This window comes from Rattus norvegicus, chromosome 5 (genome assembly GCF_021556685.1).
Source record: "Rattus norvegicus strain SHRSP/BbbUtx chromosome 5, alternate assembly SHRSP_T2T, whole genome shotgun sequence".
Taxonomy (NCBI): Eukaryota; Metazoa; Chordata; class Mammalia; order Rodentia; family Muridae; genus Rattus; species Rattus norvegicus.
The window spans coordinates 11,230,828-11,254,783 of NC_141538.1; the positions used below are offsets into that span (position 1 = coordinate 11,230,828).

At 45.6% G+C, this 23,956-nt stretch overlaps 1 protein-coding gene across 10 annotated transcripts in view; it reads left to right on the forward strand.

Moving 5' to 3' along the window:
* Ncoa2 (nuclear receptor coactivator 2) overlaps positions 1 to 23,956 on the forward strand; it is a 236,340-nt gene that overhangs the window by 131,478 nt on the left and 80,906 nt on the right. For 8 of the 10 annotated variants that reach the window (XM_087551360.1, XM_087551367.1, XM_087551359.1 and 5 more), the window contains one exon: positions 23,433 to 23,537. In XM_087551360.1, coding sequence (XP_087407486.1) covers positions 23,452 to 23,537 — 86 coding nt within the window. In that variant the 5' untranslated portion in view covers positions 23,433 to 23,451. 10 annotated transcript variants of the gene reach the window in all.

A 23,956-nucleotide genomic window follows, 5' to 3' on the forward strand; every position in this document is an offset into this window, starting at 1 on the left:
CCACTTAGTCAAGTTTCAGACAGTACTTGACCATTTTTAATGCTATTGATGTCCCTTCCCCTTAACCTGGGAAGGCATAGTGCTCCAAACCCCCAGGTAGTGTGTGATAGCAGGGCCAGCCACCTGAGGAAGACCTGTAGGGGTGTGTGTGTGTGTGTGTGTGTGTGTGTGTGTCCAAATCACATAAAATTCTGAAACTAAGTGGTATTTTATACCATTCCCCTTAAAAATTGACAATAAGAGAGGTGAGCAGTCAAACAAGATATTCCTGCAATTTTTTTTAATATTCCTGCAATTTAATGAATAATTCTTTGACCCTTTTTCAATAGAAGCAACGCAGATATGATTGTTAATTATACAAAGTCAAGGATCCTTCTGGCTTACCGGATCCACAGGGCAGACAGACGCTGTGCGACAGCTTGATACAGCGCTCAGCACACAAGCTTCGCTCTTGGGCGCAGTGGCAGTGGCACCTTGGCTCCTCTTTCGACATGAAATAGTTTGGTTCAGATAGACAGTTAAGTACATGAAGGTGGATTAAAAAACATACAGAAATCTCTCACATCTATAAAGTACTAAATATTTAAATAATAAAGAAATTTGACGCTAAATTGTTTGGGCAATTAATTTCTTTCATTGTTTTGCTATTTAATTTATAATTTCTAGAGCAATCTGAGATAATGAAAGGTATTCTCCTTGAGTACTGATACCATCAGTATCACCACCATCATCATCATTCCCACCACTGCTGTTAGCATTGGACTGAAGGTCTGGGAAGCCAGGGGCAGCTGCAGCAGTTAGTCCAGTGAGATAACGTAGTCCTGCCACTGAGTCCGTGCTTTATGACATGAATGAGTGTCTTGAATTTTATGCAACTTCTGTATATAGTTGAAGGAATTCTATGCAAAACAGTTCTGTCTGAGGAGAGAATGCCTTCCCAGTGGCTGTCCATGGCTGTCCACAAGGGCAGCTCTATATAAGGGTGTAAAGTAGTTCGAGAAGCGCTCCTCATAGGGTTGGGGAAGCTAAGCTAAGCAGGAATTCACTTTGAACCTAAAACAGTACGGTTTGTTGGATCGTTCTAGTTTTCCTTGATTTGTGTGTTTTATTTCTATGGCATTGTATGATTAAGCCTAAAGCTTTGAAAGATATTTTATGTCCAATCAGTAAGATTGCCTTTAGGTAATATAATATAGCAATTTTTAATGAAAATAATACAGCTTGGAGGTAGAATACCCTTCAAAGCCTTAGGTTCAATCACCCCGTGCCTGGAAGCCAGGAGAGCCCTTAGTGTCACTGAGTGAAGAGCAACTTTTGACTTCAGGTGGAGTCCACACGGGCTGAGCCACCAGCTTGCCTCACCTTCATATGTAGCCACAGTAACCAACCACAGATACTATAACCTGACCTTGTCGGCCGAGGGCCTTCATTCCCTGGAGTCCTGGTAATTTGTGGGGAAGATGGGGGAAAAAAGCTGGGACCATAACAGACTAGTGGTGGCCACACGACCTTATGTATTAGAAACAGTTTTACTCAAAGGAAGCCAGGGAAACGCACAGGTCATGGCGTGTGGGAGTCGCAGCCAGTGTGCTTTCTCAGGCACAGTTTCCAGGGTTGGAATACCGAAGGCCAGGGAGCAAAGGAGCAGGGCTCACCTGTCGCTCAGTTACGTAGCCTGTCCTTGACACAGGAGACGGCCTGGGCATTTTCGATGTGTCCATTTCCTCACACCAAGTGCACAGAGTTCCAGTTCTGTGCTTATCCACCAATATTGTAGCAGAGACAGTGTGCCATATTTTAACTTAAAAACTCAAGGCTTTTCTCTAAAAATCTTTTTTTTAAAAGATATATTGATTTATTCTATATGAGTACACTGTAGTTGTCTTCTGACACACCAGAAGAGGACATCAGGTCTCATTACAAGTGGTTATTGCTAGGAATTAAACTCAGGACCTCTGGAAGAGCAGTCAAAAAAGACAGTTTTTATTTATTTTTTTATTTTATTTTAATTTTTTTAGTGATTTTATGAGAAACAACTAAATTCTGTTCTTAACTTTGCATGAATCATTTCTTTCTGGAACACTGATTCAATTGAGTGGTTCCCTAAAAAGTTAGAAGCATCTAGAAGTAGATGTTGGTATCTTTTGATGTCTGCTCTGAGTGGTAAATCAGCTGGCTGGTAGACTGCCATGAGGCTTCTATTCAAATAGGCAAATTGTTAGATTTTAGCTAAAATAAGTGATAGACTTTTTACCAAGGAGACTTCAGATCCCAAGAACTTTTGAAATAATGTTTATTAACTGGCCTTTACCAATTTTACTTTCATTTTTATGTATTAAAAATACACATCATGCTATTTTTACACATGCTTTTTAAACATTATGTTTCGTGGGCTTTCTTTGTGCCATGTATCATGTATGAGCTATGAGTACTTCGGCTAACACTGTCAACCATGAGCTCTTCTGGCCTTAACCGCAAACCGGGGTATTCGTTCATTCCCACCCCCTCCCATCGCCTCCATGCCTGGCTTACAGGTGAGCAAACACAAAGCAATCAGGCAGGCAGTGCAGTCATAGGCAGCAGGCCCTATACACTCCGGTGTCTGCACTCTAAAGTTGCTATATGCTGGGGTTGAGGTGAAGTCGATGGTTTGTTCCAGAGTGAGAGCCAGGTGGACATAGAGACAAGGAGAGGGCCCTGTGAAGGTCGGAGTCTTTCTGCTTCTAAGTTTTGTACATTTAATAAACTTTACTGCTGCCTTGCCTTACATAGATCAAAAGTAAAGTATTTCATAAAGGATGCTTGGTCTGCATTGAAAAGAACTATTTGCTCATGGGAATTACTGCATGGCTCATGCTGAAATGTAAGAGGAAAGAGGTCTGAAGGACCCTGTGGGGTACCAGAGGTTGCTAGAGAGAGAGTGGATTGCTGTGGGACTGATGGGTAAGAAAAGCCCTGAAGTTGTGGGGTCTGAAAGAGGTTTTTGTGTGTGAGTTCTCCTGTTTGGTAAGTGGCCACTGCTCACTTCCTAGGTCCCTTACTCATCCCAGCACTTTGCTCAGGTAGAACACCATAGAGGAGCCACATTGAACTGCCTTCTTTCAGACACTGAGATTACTCTGGGATGCAAACCCCTTACTGAGATCTGTGTAAGGCCTTCTACATCCATGCAGCTGCCCTGGAGGTGAGCTCTGTCAGACAGACTTCAGGTCAGGGTCTTTGGTACTTTGTCATACTTCTAGTGCTCTGTAGTTTCATTAGTCTCCTTCTCGTGTCCATGACAGAACGAATGCCTGTGTCAATTAGCTTTACAAAGAAAAGAGCTTTATATTGGCTCATAATTGAGAAGATTCAAGTCAATGGCTTTAGAGTCTCGTTGTAGGACAGAACATCATCCTATGTCAAGAAACAGCATGTGCTGTGTCTGAGTCTGTGTGTGTCTGGTCTCTCCTTTCCGTAAAACCGCAAGGATTCCATCAGGGGTTCTATGCCAAGGCCTTCATGTAAGCTGAGCTGCTTTCCAAGGAGTGCACCTCCACACACGCTACCCTCACTACTGTTGACGTGTAACATGTGGAGTGGAGCCTGTTCAGACAGCAGCAGCTGTGCACTCTCTCTCTGGTCATGTCACTCTTGCTGGTAGCCTGCTTTATTGCCTCTAGGTTCTGAGGATGGCGAGGATTACAAACTAAATGTAACTTTACCACTTGTCCTTTCTCATGGCCTCCAGTATGCTGGCTTGTTTCCGGCATGCAGAAATAACCACTGTTGGTTTCATTCTCAAATCCTCTAGCTGATTTAGCAACTGTTTGATGTAACTGCTCTTATGTGCTCCAGGAGAACACAACAGTAGCTGCCTCTTCTGGGAGTGAGAGGAGGACTGGGATGGGAAGGGGTGGCTTCTACAGACAGTGCTGCCATCCCAGGGATTTGCAGGGTGCAGGCTTGACTGCCCCATTGGCAGTTACCAGCTACAGATGGCATTGGAAACGCGGCTGGTCACAGGACGAGTTTAAACACAGCCAGATTATAGACCGCTAGTCACACACACAGATGTCCATACAGAGACTGTCCATTTTCAGTCAGCCAACCAAAGTGAAGTGTGCACGTTCATGTTTCTTACCTGGGCAGCTTGTGGGGCAGTGGTTTCATTTTGCTAGTGCTTCTCATTGCTGAAAGAATGGGAGTTGAACAGGAGGTTTTTGCTGTAGCTGTATATCCGTGACACACAGCAGCCTTTTTGTAATGTTCAGAGAAGTGACTGGACAGAAGACTCAGTGGTTAAGAGCACTGACTGCTCTTCCTGAGTTCAATCCCCAGCAACTACATGGCGGCTCACGACCATCTGTAATGGGATCTCATGCCCTCTTCTGGAGAGTATCTGAAATAGCTATAGTGTACTCACATACATTAAATAAATAAATCTTTTTTAAAAGTGACTGTATTCTTTCCAGAGTTCCTGGTTCCATTCCTCTGTTGGCTCTGAAGGACTCAAGATCTCTCTACCTTCATGCCCCACACCTCCCTGACTCAGTCTCTACCTTCACTCTACTCCTGTCTGTTCTTGTTATTGACAAGAGCTGTGTTCTGTTACATCCTGGCAAACTGACAGGAGCCATTGGTGATGTAATGTGGACCAGGCTGTGTCTGACCCGCATCTCTGGATAACAGTGAGCTTATGCCTGCTAGACTGAACAGCACTAGTAACGTGTCTTCCCCTTAGGGCATCAAAGCCCTCTTACGAATGCTGCACAACTTAGTCCCAATACAGTGTGGGCCATTTAAAACATCAAAACAGCAAATGTGCGAGAAAGGAGAGGCCCCGAAGGATGCAGCACCCGCAGTGGCCCCAGTATTTCAGTCGGATAGTGAAGAGGCTATATTTGTGCAAGACACCTCCTATGTCAGGATATAGTCCTTCCCTTTAGCCACTCTCAGCCGTGTCTACAGATGCAGACACCGAGGCCGAACAGTTACGTTCCTATCCCATGGTGACAGGTCACTGACTGATGCAAGCCAGTTCCCACTGCCAAGCCCATGCTTATCTGGAGGTGTCAGCTCTCTAGCAAGTGGAGTTATAGACAGTTGTAAGCCTCCCAAAGTGGGTACAAGGAACTGAACTGAGGCCCTCTGCCAGAGAAGGAAACACTCTTAACCACCAGGCCGTCTGTCCAGCCCCAGGTTTTAACTGTCATCTTTTTTCAATGTTATTGGCATTTTGCCTGCATGTTTGTCTGGGCAACATGTGAGTGCCTCCTGTCTGCAGAGGTCAGATGAGGGTGTCAGTCCTTAGAACTGGAGTTGCCAATAGCTGGGAGCTGCCATTTGTGTGCTGGGACTCAAACCCTGGTCCTCTGGAAGAGCAGCCAGTGATGTTTAACGGCTGAGCCATCTCTCCATCACCACTTCGCCCCAGTTTATAAAGAAAATACACGACAGGGAAATAGTGAAAGGAAGTATTTACTTGAGAAGAGAGTCCAGTAAGACGGCAGCTGCAGTGTGCTGGCAGAAGGGGGTGCATGCCTCAAACTGGACTGTGCAGGAAGACCCCTTCCACTTTCTGTTGCCTAGTGGACAACATTTTTCTGTGTTTCAGGAATGATGTAATAATTATCTCATAGGGTTAATTGTGAGGTCAAATTTAAAAATATAGATATACTACTAAAAGTAGAAATACCCCTATTCGGAATAAAACTGGAAATGTTACCTTTTTGGTGCTGAATAGCCCTGAGCTCGGCCAGTTTGTGACGCCATTGTGAGCATCAGGTGTTTCTGTGTTAAGCATGCTGATAAGGGCCGAGATGGAAAGGAGAACAGCATGCAGTTTTCTGCCTTGAAGGTACTTAAATGCAGTAATGACAGAGATGCAGGATAAATGGTTTTGTGGACAGAGTGGGAGAGGAGGGGCTCCGCAGTAGTCCTTAAAGGGTGAACGAGATGAGCTGGAAGTGGGAAGATGCTGGGTCATACAAGCAAATAGACTGAGACCAGGGGGAGCAGACACAAAGAACAGACGAGCCCAGTGTGTAGGATAGTGTGTCAGGCCAGCTTGACACAGCTGGTCTTCAGAGACAAGGGAAGCTCGGTTAAGAAAATACTTCCATAAAGTCTGGATGTAGGCAAGCCTGTGGGGCATTTCCTTAATTAGTGATTGATGGGTGATGCCATTCCTGGGCTGGTGGTCCTGGGCTTTACAAAAAAGCAGGCTGAACAAGCCATGGGGAGCAAGCCAGTAAGCAGCACCCCTCCGCGGCCTCTGCATCAGCTCCTGCCTCCAGGTTCCTGCCCCCGCTGCTTTTGATGAGAACCAGGGAGGCGTGGGAGGACAGAGGACACACTCCTCACATTGCTTTTGGTCATGGTGTTGCATCACAACATAGAAACCCCAAGACACACAGAGACAAGGGCTTAGATCATGATGCCCCTGAGTGCATTCCAGGGCGACACCGGGAATCCAGGAGAAGGGTGAGTTCAGTGACTGTGGAGACGTTTTGTGGTGAAAGGTTTGAGAGGGAAGGCTGACAGAATAGTTTGGAGGGAACCATAGGCATAGAGTTCCCCCCAATGAGAACCCACACTGTCTGGGAAGCTTAAAGAGTAGCAGTGATGGCCAAGCTGTATTTCTACGAATGCCTCTGGGTCGATGGACCTAGAAGTGCCCTTGTTACACTCGCTTATTTAAACTTCTGTTTTGTCTTGTTTTAATATTTTGTACAAGTTACATGTAACATAAAAACGACTATTTCACCTCTCATTAAGTGAATGATTCAGTAACATTGACACACCCTCAAGGTTGTGTAATGACTGCTAGTATACATTTTCAGGATTACATCGTCCTAACAGAAACTGCACACATCAGTCGTTCCCTGTCCTCTCCCAAGCTCTGATACTTTCTCCTGTCTTTGTGTCTTTAACTGTCCTCAGCACCTTGAACAGGTGGAATTAAGTGCCCCCTCGCCTGCTTTCATTTGCTGTAGTTTCTGTGGGTTGCCAGTGTCTAAGGTGTGTCAGTTTGTTTGGTTCTTCTTAAAGTTGCATGACTGCTGTGTGTACATGCATGTTTTCTGTGTCCATTCAGTGGACATGCAAGTTGCTACACCACTCTGCGACTTCCAGTCACACTGCTTTGGTCGTAGTATGTTTGTATTGTCTTTTGAAATCCTGCTTTGGTTCTTTGGGGTGGGGCATGGACCTAGAAGTGAAATTGTTGGGTCATGTCTTAAGGGTTCCCTAGTGGCTTACACATATATGCAACCATGGTGGGGGAGGCGACCATGCTGTAAGCCAAGAGTACTTACATCTGCAAGGCTGGAACTAGTGCGCTAAGTCTGACTTTACGAGATTTTGTCTTATTTTGCATATTTTTATGCTTTTACTTTACAGCTTTGATTAGTTTCTCAAAATTGTTCCTAAACACAAAAGCAACATGGAGTCACTAGGGAGTCTTTTTAAAATTATTTTTTTGGTGTTGGTTATCAAAGTCAGGACCTCACGTGCTATGTCTCTAAGCAGAGAGCACTATTTTTAACATGAGCTGATGAGTTCGAGAGAGTCTGTGTCAATAGCCAGATGATCAAAAAACATGCTCAGCATTGTTAAGTAATTCAGGAACTTCGATCAAAGGTACACCGCGGTGTACTTCCAACCCAGTGACTGGCTGTAATAAGGAGAGAAGCGGAAGATGCCGACTGTCGGCCAAGGAGCTGACATCGCTAGCTGGAAATTCAAGTGTAGCCACTTGGACATCAGTTTAACACATCCTCAGGAAATTGAACATAGGCTTCCCCCATGTCTGAACTATACATCCTGGAAGGCTGGAAGGAATGGCCGAAACGTAGACATGAGCCGTCGTTCATCCCTGGTGCAAGGTGGAAATGAACGAAACACCTACCCACAAGGATTTGACTGCATGTTTTAAAAGAGGTCTAGACTAAGCAATTCGTTGGAGACAGAAGGCCACTCATTGGCCACCAAGAGCTGGAAGGGACAAGGAGTAACTGCATATAAGTATGAGATTTTTTTCTGAAGATGGAAATACTGTGGAGTTGGATAGGAAAAGAGTTGTATAATCAAGTGGACTGAAAACACGTTTTAAATATATTAAAGGTGAAAGGAGAGAGACCCAGGAAGGCTCCTGGTGCCCAAGGGGGCGTGTCATGAGTGTTATGCCAGTGGGAGAGCTTGGCGCTGTATGCCAGATGCCAGTGAGCATGGCGGGTTTAAGCTTCTTGAGGGGTTCCAGCTCAGCTGCTCATATATCATGACTGAAGACTGATCCTCCTTTATTTTTGGATCATCAGCCTCCTTGACTCTGCACTTAAGGAAGGGTGCACGTGGGACGGTGAGGGAGGAAGGTGGCCGGTATCTGCCTAGCCGGACAGATCAACCAGCAGGTGACAGATGCTGTGGCCGGTACAGCCTCACATTTGAATGTTCTAGAAGACTAAAAAGGAAGGATTGACAGAAGAAAGGTGAGCTCTGGACCCTGGTATTGTTGGAGGAGTAGTACTAGCCCATAGACTGCAGTCCCTTATTTGGATTTCCCAATTCATTTGCAGTAAACTCTGACCTAATGACTGTGAGATGACTTTATAGTCATCTGTCCTGCTCAGTGCGAATGGTCATGTATTTCATTGCCGAGATAGCACTGAATTTGATTACAGATCTACACTTCTGTAGATCCTCCTGGAGGTGCTACAAAATAAGCTGTCTTCCAAGTATTGGTATATTGCAAGGCAGCGAGGGAGAGGGATTAACTCTACAGCATAGTTGTTGGGCTCCATTTCCTTGCTGTGGGGGATGTAAACTCGGTGATCTGGACAGGTGAAGGAGAGCTGTGAACATGAGTTGGTGGTCCCTAGAGAGGGATTCGGATTAATGGAATTCCTCCCAGCCCCCCCAGAACAGGGGAAATGGTGTAAATGTGCCTGGTATACAGTTTAAAGAGGAAGAGGTAGGACATGCTTCTCCCCCGCCCCACAGCTCACCAACAACTTTTATAGCAATGTCTTGGAGATCCCGAGGATGGGAAGGAGAAGTGGCTGGGCAGTGGTAAGTTTGTGGGAATAAGTCAAGCCTCCTCAGTGATAGCATAAGAGAAGTGATGGATTTCTTCCAAGATTAACTCCGTGAAGCTGGAAACACAGGCTGAGGGAACTAGGTAGGGCTCACCTGAGAACGACGAGGTTCCTGACAGGACTAGGAGCAGTGTCACAAACCACAAGGTGTGTGTGGGGCTCTCTCCCTAGAACATGTGGTACACTCCTCAGTCCCCATCTATCCCTTTCTAGGAGAAAGAGAAAGCACTGTAGGCTGGGGAGCTAGGGATGAGGGAAAGTCACTGAGAAAAAAGGTTCTCCACACCAACAACAGTCACACGAGGAGTGTGCTGGCCTCTTCAGGGTCTGGGGAAAGAGGTGACATTCAAGTGGAAACAGATGAGAGGAAGATGAGAGACAGCCATGGCTGAAGTAGAAGGGAAGTCTGACCAGACCTTTGGGGACAATAATTTCTAGATCTTCACAGTGTTTGAAGCCACTCAGGGTAAATAGCCAGATTATGGCCAGAAAGGGAAAACTAATCAGAAGCCAAATTCTTCACTAATGTAAAGGATTATGTGGGAAACTAAGGAATGCTGGCAAAACTCCACAGAAGGAATGCAGATGGATGGGAATATTTTTTTATGTATAGTTCTCATCTGTCAGGAAAGGAATTAAGGACCAGGAATCCGGAAGCAGGAACTGAGAGCACAGGAAGGAGAATGTTGCTTACTTAGTCTCTCCTCATAGCTTGTGCAGCCTGCTTTCTTATATACACCAGGTCCACCTGTCTAGGTGGGCAGCACTGCCCCCACTGATCTGGACCCTTCTACGTCAGTCATTAGCCAAGATAACATCCTGCAGCCTTGCCAATTTGATGAGGGTGTCTTCTTAATTGGGGTTCCCTCTTCTCACATAACTCTAACTTGAGTTAACAAAAAAACAAAAACCAAACCAAACCAAAAAAACCCTAATTAACGTTGTGGGTGGAGAGTGTTTGCACAGGAACAGGGTTTTTAAGTAGTGCACATCTAGTTGTGTGGTGGTGGGAAACCAGCAACTTCTAGAGGACTGAACTCCAGGGAAGAGGTAGCCTTTCAGGAGAGTCAAAAGGAACCAGAAGTTGTTTGACACACAATACCGCACTGACTTTGCTCCCCTCATAGTGTTGCTGAGTCTTGTGATCCCTGACTATCTCCCATGGTCTGCGGCGGAGCCAGGAAAAGTCTGTCCTGTCTGCAGGTTCCTCTGCTGATTCCTTTGGTGTCCGTTAGAGAACCTCTAGGAATCTGCCTGGTTTATTTTTCATGTGTTCACTGCACGTCTGTATATAAGTATGATATACACATACCGGTGTTCAGGGTCAGAAAAGACCTTCAGATCCCCGGTAGCTGGACTGCAGATGTCTGTGAGCCACCACTCCCACTCAGAATAATCCCGCATGCTCTGCTCCCCACTCTCCGGCAAGGTTTCACCAGTTAGCACAGTCAAACTTGATAATTTATGGGATTTGTTTTCTGGAGGGCTCATTTGTTTCGAATGTTGGTTTTTAAAAGGTTAGACTCACATAGTAGAACTCAGCCTCCTAAAGTACAGAGTTTAGTGATATTCCACTTCATTCAGCGTGAACCGCCATCACCTTGGTCACTTTTGAGGCATCTCAGTGCAGAAGAGCTCATTAGTAGTCCCTCCATTTCCCCTCCCAGCTCCCACTAGCCAGGCGCCATCTTCCTGTTTCTGTGGGTTTGCTGATGCTGGGGATTTGGTCCGGTTGGCATTACTTCAGCCCCTCCTCACGTGCCACCACAATACTCTCTGGCCAGCACGCCCTCAGTACCTGATCTGTATCTCAGATCATGCCATGTTTTACTGACAAGATCAACTCAGGGAAGCGCTGAGTTCAGGCCTGCCTGAGGCTTCACTGGGAGTTAAAGAACTGAATGTAAAGCTCCTGCCTTCTCGCCCCCTGCTTCCTCCCTCAGACAGGGGTGCCCTGCCTCAGCTTGATGTGGGGTCACTCAGCAGGCTGGTTAGGGCAGGAAACGCTCTGAGATTTAGATTTGTCAGTCTCTGGAAAGGTAAGGCAGGCTAAGTGCTGCACTCTCCCCACTCAGTCACGGGAAGTCTGACCTGCAGCCAGCTCACATTTCCCAAGCTTGCTCAGACCCTAGCACTGCCCAGCCACCACCATGGCCACTTCAGACAGCCCTGCTTCTCCTTTTAGCCCAGCAGCAACTAGCAGCAACTAGCTTCCCCTAAAGAATCCCATCTGCTCTCCACCTAAGTCTTCTAGGCCCCTAGGTACAGGGCCACTGCCTTCAGCCCTGCATGTGGCTTGCATGCTCCTCCTCAGTCTTCCACGCCTGACAAGCTCCAGCTCTTCCAGAAGACTCCATCAAGGGGCCACAGAGTGGCGCTCAACAAGCAAGGTAGTTAAAGTAAGCATTGGAGCCAGAAATGAAAACAGACTTCAGGTCAGAAGCCTACACAAGTTCAGTGAGTAATTCCAAAATGGAACTTGTTCTGTTTGAGTGACAAATTGAGTCTTCTGAGACTTAGTTGTCCAAATATAAAAGTTGTTGGCTCAAAAGAAAATGCCAGAAAAATACCAAACTAAAATTTTTTTATTTGCCGTGTGTCGTGGTAGCAGACAGAAGAAATAAAATGTAGTTAGCTGTTTCCGTGTGTCAGACAGTCATCTTGATTCCTTTTGTGGTTCATGGCAGGCTTGGTATTTGCCAGTTGTGGCTAAGTGAGATCCGCAGCCTTATAGATCATTATTCAAAGGAACAGCTTTTACAGAGCAGTTGTTCCTTAGTCTCTTGGTGTAAAAACATTGTACAGTGGTGAACAGCCGTGAGCAGTACAAAACAGGTTGAGTTTGTCTTCGTGTTCCCCGCGTTGATTCCAAATTACTCAAACTCAGTCCACAAAGTGCCATGTGTAGGGTCGCTCAAGTTTGATTACCACAGGAGGTAGTCGAAGACCCTTAGTCCCGGGTCCAGCTATATGTGTTCTTGCTGTAAAACACAGAGGCTCCCTGTATGGAACTCTGATCTCTGCAGTTCACTCCATTTTCTCCAGCTAGAGACTGTTATACACAGCCCAGTAACAGCAGGGACATCACGAATCCACCGGCAGCTGTTTGTGTCCCAAATTTGAAACTGGAACTGAAAAACTTACAATGTGGCTAGTTGGGGGCGGGGTTTGGAGTGGGGTTTGGAGTGGGGTTTACTGGGAAATAGAATGAAAGGCTTCACATAGTTTGGGTAATACCAAAATACACTACTTGAAGGACACAAAAATGATTAAATTGATCATTTGGGCTTATCTTTTGTTGTTGGGATAATTTAAAAATTCAAGTTATAAATTTCATGGATAATTTTTAAATTCTATTAATTCTCAGTTAGCCATTCATTTCTGAAAGCCCAAACTGGATGCAGGCCTGAGAGTGGCCCTGGGTTTCTGTTGCTGATTTAGTTTCCACCTTGTCCAGATGGAGCCCAAACTCATGAGTCTCTTGCCTTAGCCTCCTGACTGTGAATGGTACTGTCAGGCCTTGTGCTGTGTCCGTTTGTAATGCACAGGGAGAGAGGAAGTCAGTCTGTTGTAGAAGAGTCCTTGCATGATTTACCCAGGAAGGGAACACCACGTGCTCTACCTTGGCTCCTCTGCTCTCTCTCCCTTGTCGCATGATGGAATCCCTTTTCCGTTGATGAGGGGAAAGTCTTGGAGAGCACTGAGCACAGGGAAGGAAGCAGGGTGGGGGCAGCACCGTGGCCCGGCCTGTGGAGCTTTCTTTAGGAGAGGGAGGGGACCAGGTAGGTGCCCTAGACCTGGATGCAGAGGCCATTTGTCTTGTTCATTGATCTATTGCTTTGAAGAGAAAGACACTACAACTCTTAGAAGAGAAGGTATTTAACTGGGGATGGCTTACAGTTCACAGGTCCATTATCATCCTGACAGGAAGCATGGCAGCATGCTGGCACTGAGGCAGAAACTAAGAGCTAGCGACTGGGCCTTCTAATCCTTTCAAACAGGTCCCTCCCTGGTGACTTAGCGGCATATCCTTTTTCTGGAAAAAGCTCCAGAAAATGTATTTGTTTATTATTTTCTAAAAAAGTAATATATGCCAGCATAGAAAACTTGAAAAACTTCATAACTAGCAGAAAGTAGAAATAATAATTTACATTTTTCCTGTAAGGTAAATTTGGAAGAATGTATGCTATATTATAGTTTTATCAGTCTAGAAATTACTATAAAAATACTTGGCGAGGCGGTGGTAGTACTTGACTGTAATCCCAGCTACACACAGAAACCCTGTCTGCAAAAGACAGAAATACTTTTATTTTACCAAGGTCAGTAATTTATGTTGTAAATTTTACTTCTAATGTACTGTAGTGCTATGAGAGCTCTCTTCCTATCCCCACCTGTGTGGGGTTTGTGTGTGTGTGTGTGTGTGTGTGTGTGTGTGTGTGTGTGTGTGTGTGTGTGTGTGTGCGCGCGTGCGCGCGCGCACGGCCACTCACCCACCCCTCCCTTTCCCTTCCTCCCATATCCCATTCTACTTATTATTGTAAGTGGTATTTGCTGCTTTTCTTAGTGATAATTCATCATATTTTGTTTAGTATCCTCCAGAAAATGAGGGGGAGCAGTCTCTACCTTACAGTTAAATTCCCAGGAGCAGGTTATTTAGAAAAGACTCGTGCAGCTTGCTTTTCCTGGCAGCATGGCCCTTTCTCACGGCTTTCCTCGTTCCCATCTTCCTGTTTAAATAATAATAGTTGTTATCATCATGGGGGTGTGGGTGCATCGTGTACATGTGGAGGTCCGAGGACTGCCGAGGTCCCGTGCAGATGATAAGTCAGCTGTCACAAGTTAGCTCTTTCCTCAAAGAGAGGCTGGCGACAGGCTGCCATGACAATCCCTCACCCTCTCAGGCATCTCACTGGTTCTCTTAAAAAATTATGAACCTGTAGTAATGAGAATAAATTTTAAATATAAAATTAAATAGTTCTCATCAAAATAATTTGATTGATAATATACTAACTTTTCTTCTTTTTTCCTATAAATTAATTCTTCTCCAACTATATTTACTAACAGTTTAGATAACTTCATAAATATTTGCATGCTATTAATTCAAATATTTTATATTTATTAAGAAAACCCTTACAGGGTGCTAGACATCTATTTCATAGTCCAACCAAACACAGAATGTCAGTATTATGATAATCGGAGAAGCTAAGTTCAAGGGCACGGGTTAAGTAACTTCCAGGTTCCTGGAATGGCTGGCACCCGCTGCGTGCTGTGCATTAGGACCGGCTGACTCCTTTATTCACTCACGCTCCATGTCTGCTTTCTGGTCCCTCCTCACCTTGGGCTCTTGTCCTCTCTCATACCTAGAACCACACAGTCATTTCAGTAATATTGTAGAGCACGTCTGTGTAAACTTTGAAAGTATTAACCTATGTTGTACTAACCAAGCGCATACCCTACCCCATCTGTAGTCCCTGCTGTGGATCCCAGCCACGCTCTGAGTACCACGGTTGGTGGCTCTGTCAGGACACCTCACTCTTCCGGACCCAGTGATTGGGCCTACCAAAAAAGCCGCAAACTTTTTTTTGTTGAATTGGTTGCAATTTATGCCAATTGTACTTGTCACTATAATTGCATATTGACTTTGAAATTTGAATGTGAAAACATGTATTTGTTTCTATTAGAGGTAAAACAGTAAGTCAGGTGGACAAAGTGTCCTGCTAAATGGGGACGTGTAGGACATCTCTAATAGCCCGGGAAATGATTTCCTTTTAAGTAAACGGTGAACAGGCACTTTAAGGGCGTAGTGGGTGTGAAGACACACGCCTGCAGGCAGCGCTGTGGAGCCTGAAGCAGAGGGAACTGAGTTGGAAGCCAGGTCTCTCACAGCTCTGACACCACCATCAGTATTCAAGAGGCAGCACCTCTCCCCCAAGACAAAACAAAAGTTAAGTTGTTGTGGTAAAATTTCAAAAGGCACACGCCCTTACACCCTTATCCCTGCGAGTTCCCGCTGGCCCGCTGTTTCTCTGTGGGATGCATTCACACTGTCCCCTGGCGGGTTGTTATCACGCCTGTCACCATCCATCGAGGTCAGGGGCTGTGGAGCCTCCCATGCCACACTAGCCCCAAGCGTTTTATAGTCTAGGGGGCTTCCTCGTCACAGATGCTGTTCACACTCCCAACTAACCAGTGAAATCATTACTCAGCAACCAGATTTATGTGTTAAGTTCTCAATCCGCAGTACAAACACACAATTAACTTACAACCAGTTAATAAGGATGTAAACTGCCCACCTAGCTAAGGTATGGTTGGGTCATCTAAACAACACAGAATCCTTAAGAACAGTCGTGACAACCTGTGTCTGTAGAGCTGCGAGCTGAGGACCAGTTACGAGTGCCTCCATGTTACTACTCTTACAGCTCTCCCGCCTCTGTCTCCACCCTTCCTTCTCATCCAGTGACAGGCCTTCCGTCCTGTACCTGCCTTCACCAGCAAATGACATCAACCTACACTGAGTCTTTAAATAAACGGAAGTCAGAAATCATAGCCTCTACATACAGGTTTGATCCACACCAGGAAGGGCTGAGAGCGGTGAAGATAGATATTCACGCTTATGTGTTTATGACGAAAGTGGCGGGCGTCATTTTCTATCCTTAATAACCTTAGAATTCTTTTTTTTTTTTAAAGATTTATTTATTTATTATATGTAAGTACACTGTAGCTGTCTTCAGACACACCAGAAGAGGGCATCGGATCTCTTTACAGATGGTTGTGAGCCACCATGTGGTTGCTGGGAATTGAACTCATGACCTCTGGAAGAGCAATCGGGCGCTCTTAACCGCTGAGCCATCTCTCCAGCCCAACCTTAGAATTCTTAATCAGCCAATTGCTATTTCTGAATTTACAGGGAAAGTTTTCTGTTTAGAATGAACCCAGACATCTTGGTGTGCCCGAGAGAAAGCCTAGCAACTTTTTTCTTTTTACTCCACTGTCTACAACAGTAATGGAGTCTTGTGTATTGACCCACTGGATAGTTCCAAAGTATGCGTGGCTTTTATATAATGAAAAAAGAAAGATCCTATCAAATGATGAAGACAGCCTTTCCTAAGCTAGATTAAGACAATAATTTCTGTATAACACATTCAAGTCTATACATGTCTTTTCAGTGAAACCGTTGTGTCCTGAAAAGATCACTTTAGTGCCCACATTACAGTGATTAGAATTGAGGGACAGTGGGGTCCCTCCCACCTCTGCCTTCCAATTACTGGGCTTGAAGGTGAATGGCATTGTCAATCCGGCTGGATTAACTTCAGAATTCTAAAGTGTCTTCTATGCCTTGCTTTTGTCCTGTGTGCAGTGGTGTTGAGCTCACACAGGACAAGAGTGTGTGTGTGTGTGTGTGTGTGTGTGTGTGTGTGGTGGGGGTTCACTGTAGGAGGTGCCCAGTCAGTGGCAGTGACCGAATCTTACCTGAGTGAGAGTCCAGCCTGTCCTGAAGTTGCTTTGCAAGCAAATCAGAGAAGTTAGATAACCAACATGGTGTGCACAAGTCCATGTCAAGACGTAGTCCAAGTGCAGTGTGCAAAGTGTTTGTGTGCAACCTCCTGCCTCCTGTGGAGAAGCATACATCTCCTAGGAAAGAAGGTATTGTAGGATGGGAGCGTCATGCAGCTCAGGAGCAAAGCTGTTGGCTTCAGATGGGCAGCCTTTCTCACATAAACTGGGCAGGCTTTGTGTCTCATAGAGATAATGAATGACAGGAGGAAGGAAAGTTCACTGAATTCACCTCCGACAAGTTATGGAAGGCTAACTCCTGTTCTTGACTTGCTGATTTCTGTACAGAGTTTGTACAGAAGCCTTTGGAGCAAGTCAGACCTTAAATGTTAACTAGAAACAGGCACCCCACTTGCAGTGGGGGAGAGAAGGGCTTAAGAGCTGCATGAAGGAATGCTCTTTCTGTTTTCTCAACTGAGGCCTTATTAAAACCTTGTCTTGCTCCTTCTGGCTGTATTTGCTCATCTGACCTGCTGGATTCAAAGAGCTCGGTAGCTGCCTGCACTGAGAAATTTAACCTGTGAGGACACAGAAAGCAGAAACTGGCTCTAGCCGGTGACGTCACACTGGACATCCCCTAGCCCCCCACCCCCACACCACTTATATATTCTGCATGAATTTTGCCAGTGAGACTTTGGGGAGATTTCTTTCTCTCTGTTTAAGGAAGACGTAGATGATGAAAATGTCACAGCATAATAATTGTGTTGCCAGTGAGCGTGAGTCAAGCTGTTCGTTTGGTTGTAGCAGTGCAGGTTAAAGAGCCGCGCCTGCTCCTGCTCCCTGTGTGTTTACTACTGTCTTCCCGATGGCATGAAGTGTCCTTCACTAAAAAATTCATGAGGATTATTGGCTTTCAGACAGAAGTACAATGTGTCTTCTAGTTACTGTCTAATAGACCACTTTGAGGCCATTATACAAAAGTAAACCTAAGAGCAAAGCATTTTGGGGAGGAAGAATTTTTAGCTTAAACATTTGTTTGCACGCTTACTCTCACGTGGTAGAGGGTCCGTCATGCAGAAGCAGCCATCTCCTTGGAGAGCAGTCGTAGCATGTGTTGTTTTCTTTAGTCCTGGCCACTACTGGCGCTGTCCTATGGAAGTCATTTTCTAATGCGGTTGTTGTGTGCCTAACTTGCTGTTTCTTTATAAAGTCAAATGCACGGTACGCTACTGTAAGGAGTCAGGTTAAACTGAGACTCAGCCTCCAAATGGGATGTCTTTCATCACGCATCAACTGAAGTGACTCTTGTAAATGCTTAAGCTAAGAGCTGTCACTGGGTACAGTGTGCAGTATGTGAGTGTGAACATGTAGGTAACTGTGACAGCCACAGTGCCGTTTAGGATGAGGTTAAAAAGGATTCCTATGCTCTAGTAAAAGCTGTAATGCTCCTTGCAGGAAAGCGATTCACCATCTCCCCACCTTAAACAACCTGAAATAGTGTGTCCGCCCTCTACGTGCCTGATGGGAGGAAAAGCATGTTTTATCTGTGTACATTCACCTCACATCAAGTACATGTCTAATTCTACTCCAGTCTGATTTGTGTATGTGATGCTGCTTTGTTTGTGTGAATCAAAAATATTCTTTACACAATCTGTATATTTACTACGTTAAGTTCATGTTTATTTAACTATTGGGGCAAAGTTGGAGTCTTAATAATGTTTGCCTGGGATAATTTTGATCAATGAACACTATTTGGAACCAGGTTATTTCCAAAATGTTTGTCCTCTCTTCTTTTCCCAGTATTCACAGGCAAAAGGTATGTTTTGTTCATTCAAACATTAGCTACTGTGTTTCCTAAGATGTATCAGAGAAGGCCCAAGGATTCTGAGTTTGTGTAATAAAACCATCCTCCTCCCCGGAACATGTAGATAGATCTCGAGGGAGGAACTGGTGGGAACTGAGAATCTGCTGTTTTCACATGACTCAGTAAACGGGCAAGCACAGTGAGTTTCTAAGCAGTGGGGTCTGCCTCAAAGAGCAGAGATGGAGAAATGGCACTTAGACAGGCAGGAGGGCTGAGAGTTCAAGTCTGTTGTGGGTATGGAGAATAGCCCTGTTTCAGAAAGCCAAGGGCTGGCACAGTTCTTCCTAGCACTCCCAAGGTCATGGGTTTGATCCCCATCCCTGAAAAGTTGGGCAGAATCAACCACTCTATGCACAGGTTTCATGGATTTCTTAAGTGAGACCAGAAAGACTGGAAAGACCTGGCAGTGCGGCACACACTGTGGAGGCAGAGGCAGGCCCAGCTCCAGGTTCAAGCCCAACCTCTGCAGATGGGATTCCAGAACAGCCAGGACTGCACAGAGATAATTGTCTGAGAGAGAGAGAGAGAGAGAGAGAGAGAGAGAGAGAGAGAGAGAGAGAGAGAGAGAGAGAGAGGGGGAGAGGCTGGCCCTCATGGAGAGGCCGTGATTAAAGGAATTGTTCCACCTCTCTCTGTGTGTGCATATCATCTGTGTACCAAGAAACTTACTTGCCTTGTGAATTCCATCTCAAAGTCAGGGACTTACTAGGGGGGCCAACTCTAAGACTTTTTCTTTTTAGAACTGGGAAGAGGCCTGGTGCTCTTCTTGCGTGTGGATTTAAGCAAGGGTGTTACCCTTTAACTGTGTTCAGCATATAGTAAATCTGACAGTTTTACAGGCCTTGTTTGGATGATAGCCTGGGCTGATAACAAATAAGTGCACATTATCACTGGATAATTCTGGATGATTAAGTAGCTCGAATGCCGTGGGGCTGTTTCCAAACACAGCCTCCTAGGTGAGATGGATGAGCTCCATGAACGAAGACTGTGCTCATTTGGAATTTGACATTTTATTTTGCTTTTTGTCATTTGCTTGACTGGGTATTGTTCACCCTCCCAGATATTGCTACTTGTAAAAGCTGAAGCTTACTGAATTTCGTGGCCGGCCGTATCTCTTCCTTCTTCTCCCAGGTCCGTTCAAGCTGATAGGGAGGATGGGAGGACAGGCCTTCAGTCACAGGGAGAACGCTGCCATTGTGTGCCTGTTGATAACAAGAGCAGCAAACAGAAACAACCGTCTGCAGGCTTGGCCTTCACAGCCCACCATCTGGCAAAAACTGCTTCGCCCTCAATCACTGTGATTATGGCAGCCACCTCAACTTTCATTTGTGTCCCAATCAGTTTCTGTGATTTACATCGACGTCTTCTTTCTGAGGGTGATATTCTTGAGAGCTTCAATTTTATGGAAATGTGGAAAACATGCAGAGATGCAAAATCTATTGGTTTATTCACTTGTGAACGGTGCCTACACGCTTTCCCATTTCACACTTTTGCCTTGGAAATTAATTTACAAAATACATTAAAACTCATCTCCATGTAGCTTTATTTTGCTTTTAGATATTCTGTAAGTCTACAGTTGATCTTACCCATCTGGGGCCTGTGTCACCTCTGCGCCACCACATGCTACAGGGGAAATGCTTGCCCTTGTGTCTCACATGGCGTGGGGAAATGCCAGGGCACCTCCTGTCGGAGCGACCCACCAAGCATGCTTGGACCCTTACTAGTGAGCCTCACTCAGTTCTCTAACTTACTGAAGAGCAGGTCACAGACTTATGTGCTTCAGGACAGCAGCTGTGTCTGGTAGCCTGCCACAGTGCTCCCTGCCTGCCCTCCTTGCTTTCTGAGGGCTAGGGTCCTTAGCCCCGCCTTCTCTACCCTGATGATTGGCAGTGATATGCATGGACCTCTGTGGCTTATTCCCAGTCAGCTGGAGCATGGTCAGGTGCCCTTCCCATCTCCATCACAGAGTGTGATGCAGGCTGGTGGAGTTGTCTGCTTAAGAGCTGTCACCCAGAAAGATTACCTGGAAAAAAATGATGTGTGGGCCAGACTCAAGTAAGGAAGCCATTGTGTTCAGTGAGTAGAAGAAACATTTATATGTTGTGAAAATTTGGTACTTAAGTAACTTTGGGAGAAAACAAATGATGTTTTAATGTACAAATGGAGTGTTTTAAGTGAATCTGGAGAAGGTCCAAGTAAGATACAGCAGTGTGTTCCAGGACTTTAAGCTGTTCCTGGGCCAGAGTGCACACTCTTGATCAGCTCCGCCCCTCAACCTCGGTTGTTGCAAGGTGCTTGTTGGCTGCTCTGTGAATTTAAAGGAGAATGGTGCTAGAGCCAGTGTTCAGTCCTAAGCTGACTCTCTGTGACCAGCAAGCACTTATTTTAGTTCTTAAGGTTTCAGACCTTTCTGGTAGTATGATTTTTAATATACATGGTGATAGTTATATAATTCTTATCTTAAATAAACTATCATTCACGCATACTGTTTTGGGGGGGGGTTGGTTTTGTTTGTTTGCTTTTGTTTTTACTATCTAGGAAGGGCTGAACTTTATTTTTTATGACATGTTGACAGATGATTCTAGAGAAAAATTACCTGATCATTTCTTGGAAGATTACTGGGTGTGAATGAAGTCTTGGGAATTATGATTCAGAAAGAATTAGGAAGAATGAATGTGTATAGCCTGTTGTCATTGCACCTCCTCTAGCGTCCTGGCTCTCCAGCCCTCTGTTAACTCATCCCACCCTCATGTCCGCCAGCATGGCGAGCGCTCTTGGATCTCAGTTCGGGGCAGCATCATAGCCCTCTAAGGCCTGTGTGTATGTCCGAGCATTGCCTGTCCCTGAATTCATCTCCATTCGCCTTGTTTCCGTCTGGAGCAGCAGTATTCTCTTTCTGTTCCCTGCCATGTCCGTCCAGAGTGACAGAAAGGCAGGCTTTGTATAGTGAAGCAGTGATCACTTTGTGCACAGAAGCCCTGTGTATCTTGAACCTTCTCGCATGGGCCTTTACTTGTAGTGCATGAAGAACGACTCACCCATGACAGGCAAGGCAGGAGGCAGCACGCTGTGGCCCTAAGTGTAGGAGCGACTGCCTCAGCAGTGACGTGCTAGTGAATAGCAAGAGTCCTCTCCCAAGAGGTCCCAGGCCTTGCCTCTGCTATGGATGTCAGTGGTGGGACTCCATTTTACAGAAAATCATTAATGTGCACGCAACAAGTTTAATTAAGGTCACGTGGCCAGCGAATTAGCCAAGCGAGGGCCTGAACATTGCTAGCCCGTGGCTACTCAGCAGTACAGATTTCATAGTCAGGCCTTAGGAGATAGCATAACCAAGTGAATAGTCACTGAGTACAGTACTTATTATCAGGCAGAAAGTAAGCCTAGGACAGGACCTTGGGACTTGGTTACATTGCTCCCACCCACAGGAAGCTCCGGCATCAGTTCTGATTGTACTTTCCATGTGACCTCCTAAACTGAATGTGCCATTGGTGCCACCTCCCTCTTGCTGATTCAGCATTTCTTCATTTTGACTCCCTAAAAACAATTGGTTCTGTAAAACATGTGACTCTCAAAAAAATAGAGAGGACAATTGGCCCTACTGCGCACTTGGATCAGAACGTTAGCCAGAGCGAGTGCCTGTGGAGGGAGTGCTGAGACCGAGGTCCGGGATAACATCCAAGGCAAGCGACTGCAGACAGTTGGACTGGTAGGTGGCCATGAGCCCCAGGTGCCACCATGGCGTTCCTTAGCCCACCTTGCTCTTGCTGCTCCTCCTGGTCTGTGCTGTCTTTCCCGGGCTCCCGGGCTGCTCCTGACCTCACCTTCTCACTAGCTTTCCCTGATCTTCCAGAGTAAAGGAGGGCAGCAGTCCTTCAGGATGAGGAGGGAGCTAGTGTTGGGTTTCTAGGAAAGACACACCACTGACCTTGGAGTTTGTGGGGCCAGGCTGGCTTCCTTTGCTGAGCATATGCTAAGCCCCTTTAGTAACTCATAAGTGAATTTCTCTGAGAACCTGTGAGAGGGCCTTTATCTCTTCTAGAACTGTCACTTTGCCCTTGCATACAAGTCACATAGTGGCCCCAGTGGTGTCCAGTGTGAGGACACTGGGTCGCTTTCTGTGTGTCCTTTTCAGTTTCTCACCAAAAACAATTCAGCAAGCAGGAGCTTTATCAGAGTCGTCTTCCTCCCACAGCCATGATTAGCATCTGGACTGCAAGAGAAGGGGGTCTAGCAGAATGTGAGAAAGGAAGCCACCTTGCTAGCTTAAGAATGAGGTGAACTGCCCCGAGAGGAAGCGGGAGGGAGGCAGAAGGACCTCCATTTTGGAGGCCTTGCTTTAGAGTCTGGTACAGGGCCACAGCAAGGGGGTCAGATCAACCTACCTGGCCAAATTTGGAACCCTTTATAAAAGTGTTCTGCGGGGCTGGGGATTTAGCTCAGTGGTAGAGCGCTTACCTAGGAAGCGCAAGGCCCTGGGTTCGGTCCCCAGCTCCGAAAAAAAAGAACCAAAAAAATAAATAAATAAAAGTGTTCCTGCCCACTGCCCCAGGCTGTCTGTCACTGTGAGCTACTGTAGCGCACAGAACACATTGGCCAACCCAAAACAGACTGGGAGGAGCCCCTTCAACAGCTGTCATTTTCATGGTGCAGGAGCCCCCTGGAAACCAGAGGCTGTAGCCAGGGCCAGGCAAGCGCTGGGTGTTGAGTCTCTGCCTAAAGGGCCTGGCCTCAGTGGGGCAGGGGGGGGGGGGGGGAGCGGCGGCGGGGGGGTTTTGTTCCTAATATTAACCTTTGCCCTCCCTTAGCCTTTAAGCAAGATCTGCAAGGGAAGAGGGGACTGATTTTTAATTTTACATTATCTGTGTGCATTTATCAAAACAGTGTGTTCAGAACTGCAATCAGGTGTTTGATTGAAGTCCTTACATGTGGGCAGAATGTTGTGACACTTTATTAGAACTCTTCATGCATTTTTCCCCACCCGTTTTCTGTTTTAGTTGCTGATATGTGTTCAAGATGAGTGGGATGGGAGAAAATACCTCTGACCCGTCCAGGGCAGAGACCAGAAAACGCAAGGAATGTCCGGACCAGCTCGGACCCAGGTGAGCGTATTGCTGGCCAGAGAACCGCCGTGTCTGTTAGGAGTCTGTGTGCTTCTTTGTTGGTTTTGCACTGATTTTACCCTCAGTGTAAATATTTGTTTGGCTTTTTTCTCTAATTCAATTTTTATATATGTAACTGCTTAAATTTTGGATATGTGGATTATTTACAGAATTTATTCTTTTTAAAAGGAAATTCTCTCATATTTTCCTTTACTACCCTTGTGTCTTTTTACTTTTATAATCAGTTCATTGCCATAATCTTTGGGTTTCCACATTTTCTTTTAGGTCAGCGAACACTGTACAGGTACTTTTTTTTATGGCATGAAATGTTCAATCCAATTGTTTTTTTACTTAAAAATAAATTGTGGTTCTTCAGTGGATAAAACAAACAATTTTAAAACAAGTTGGCAACATCATAA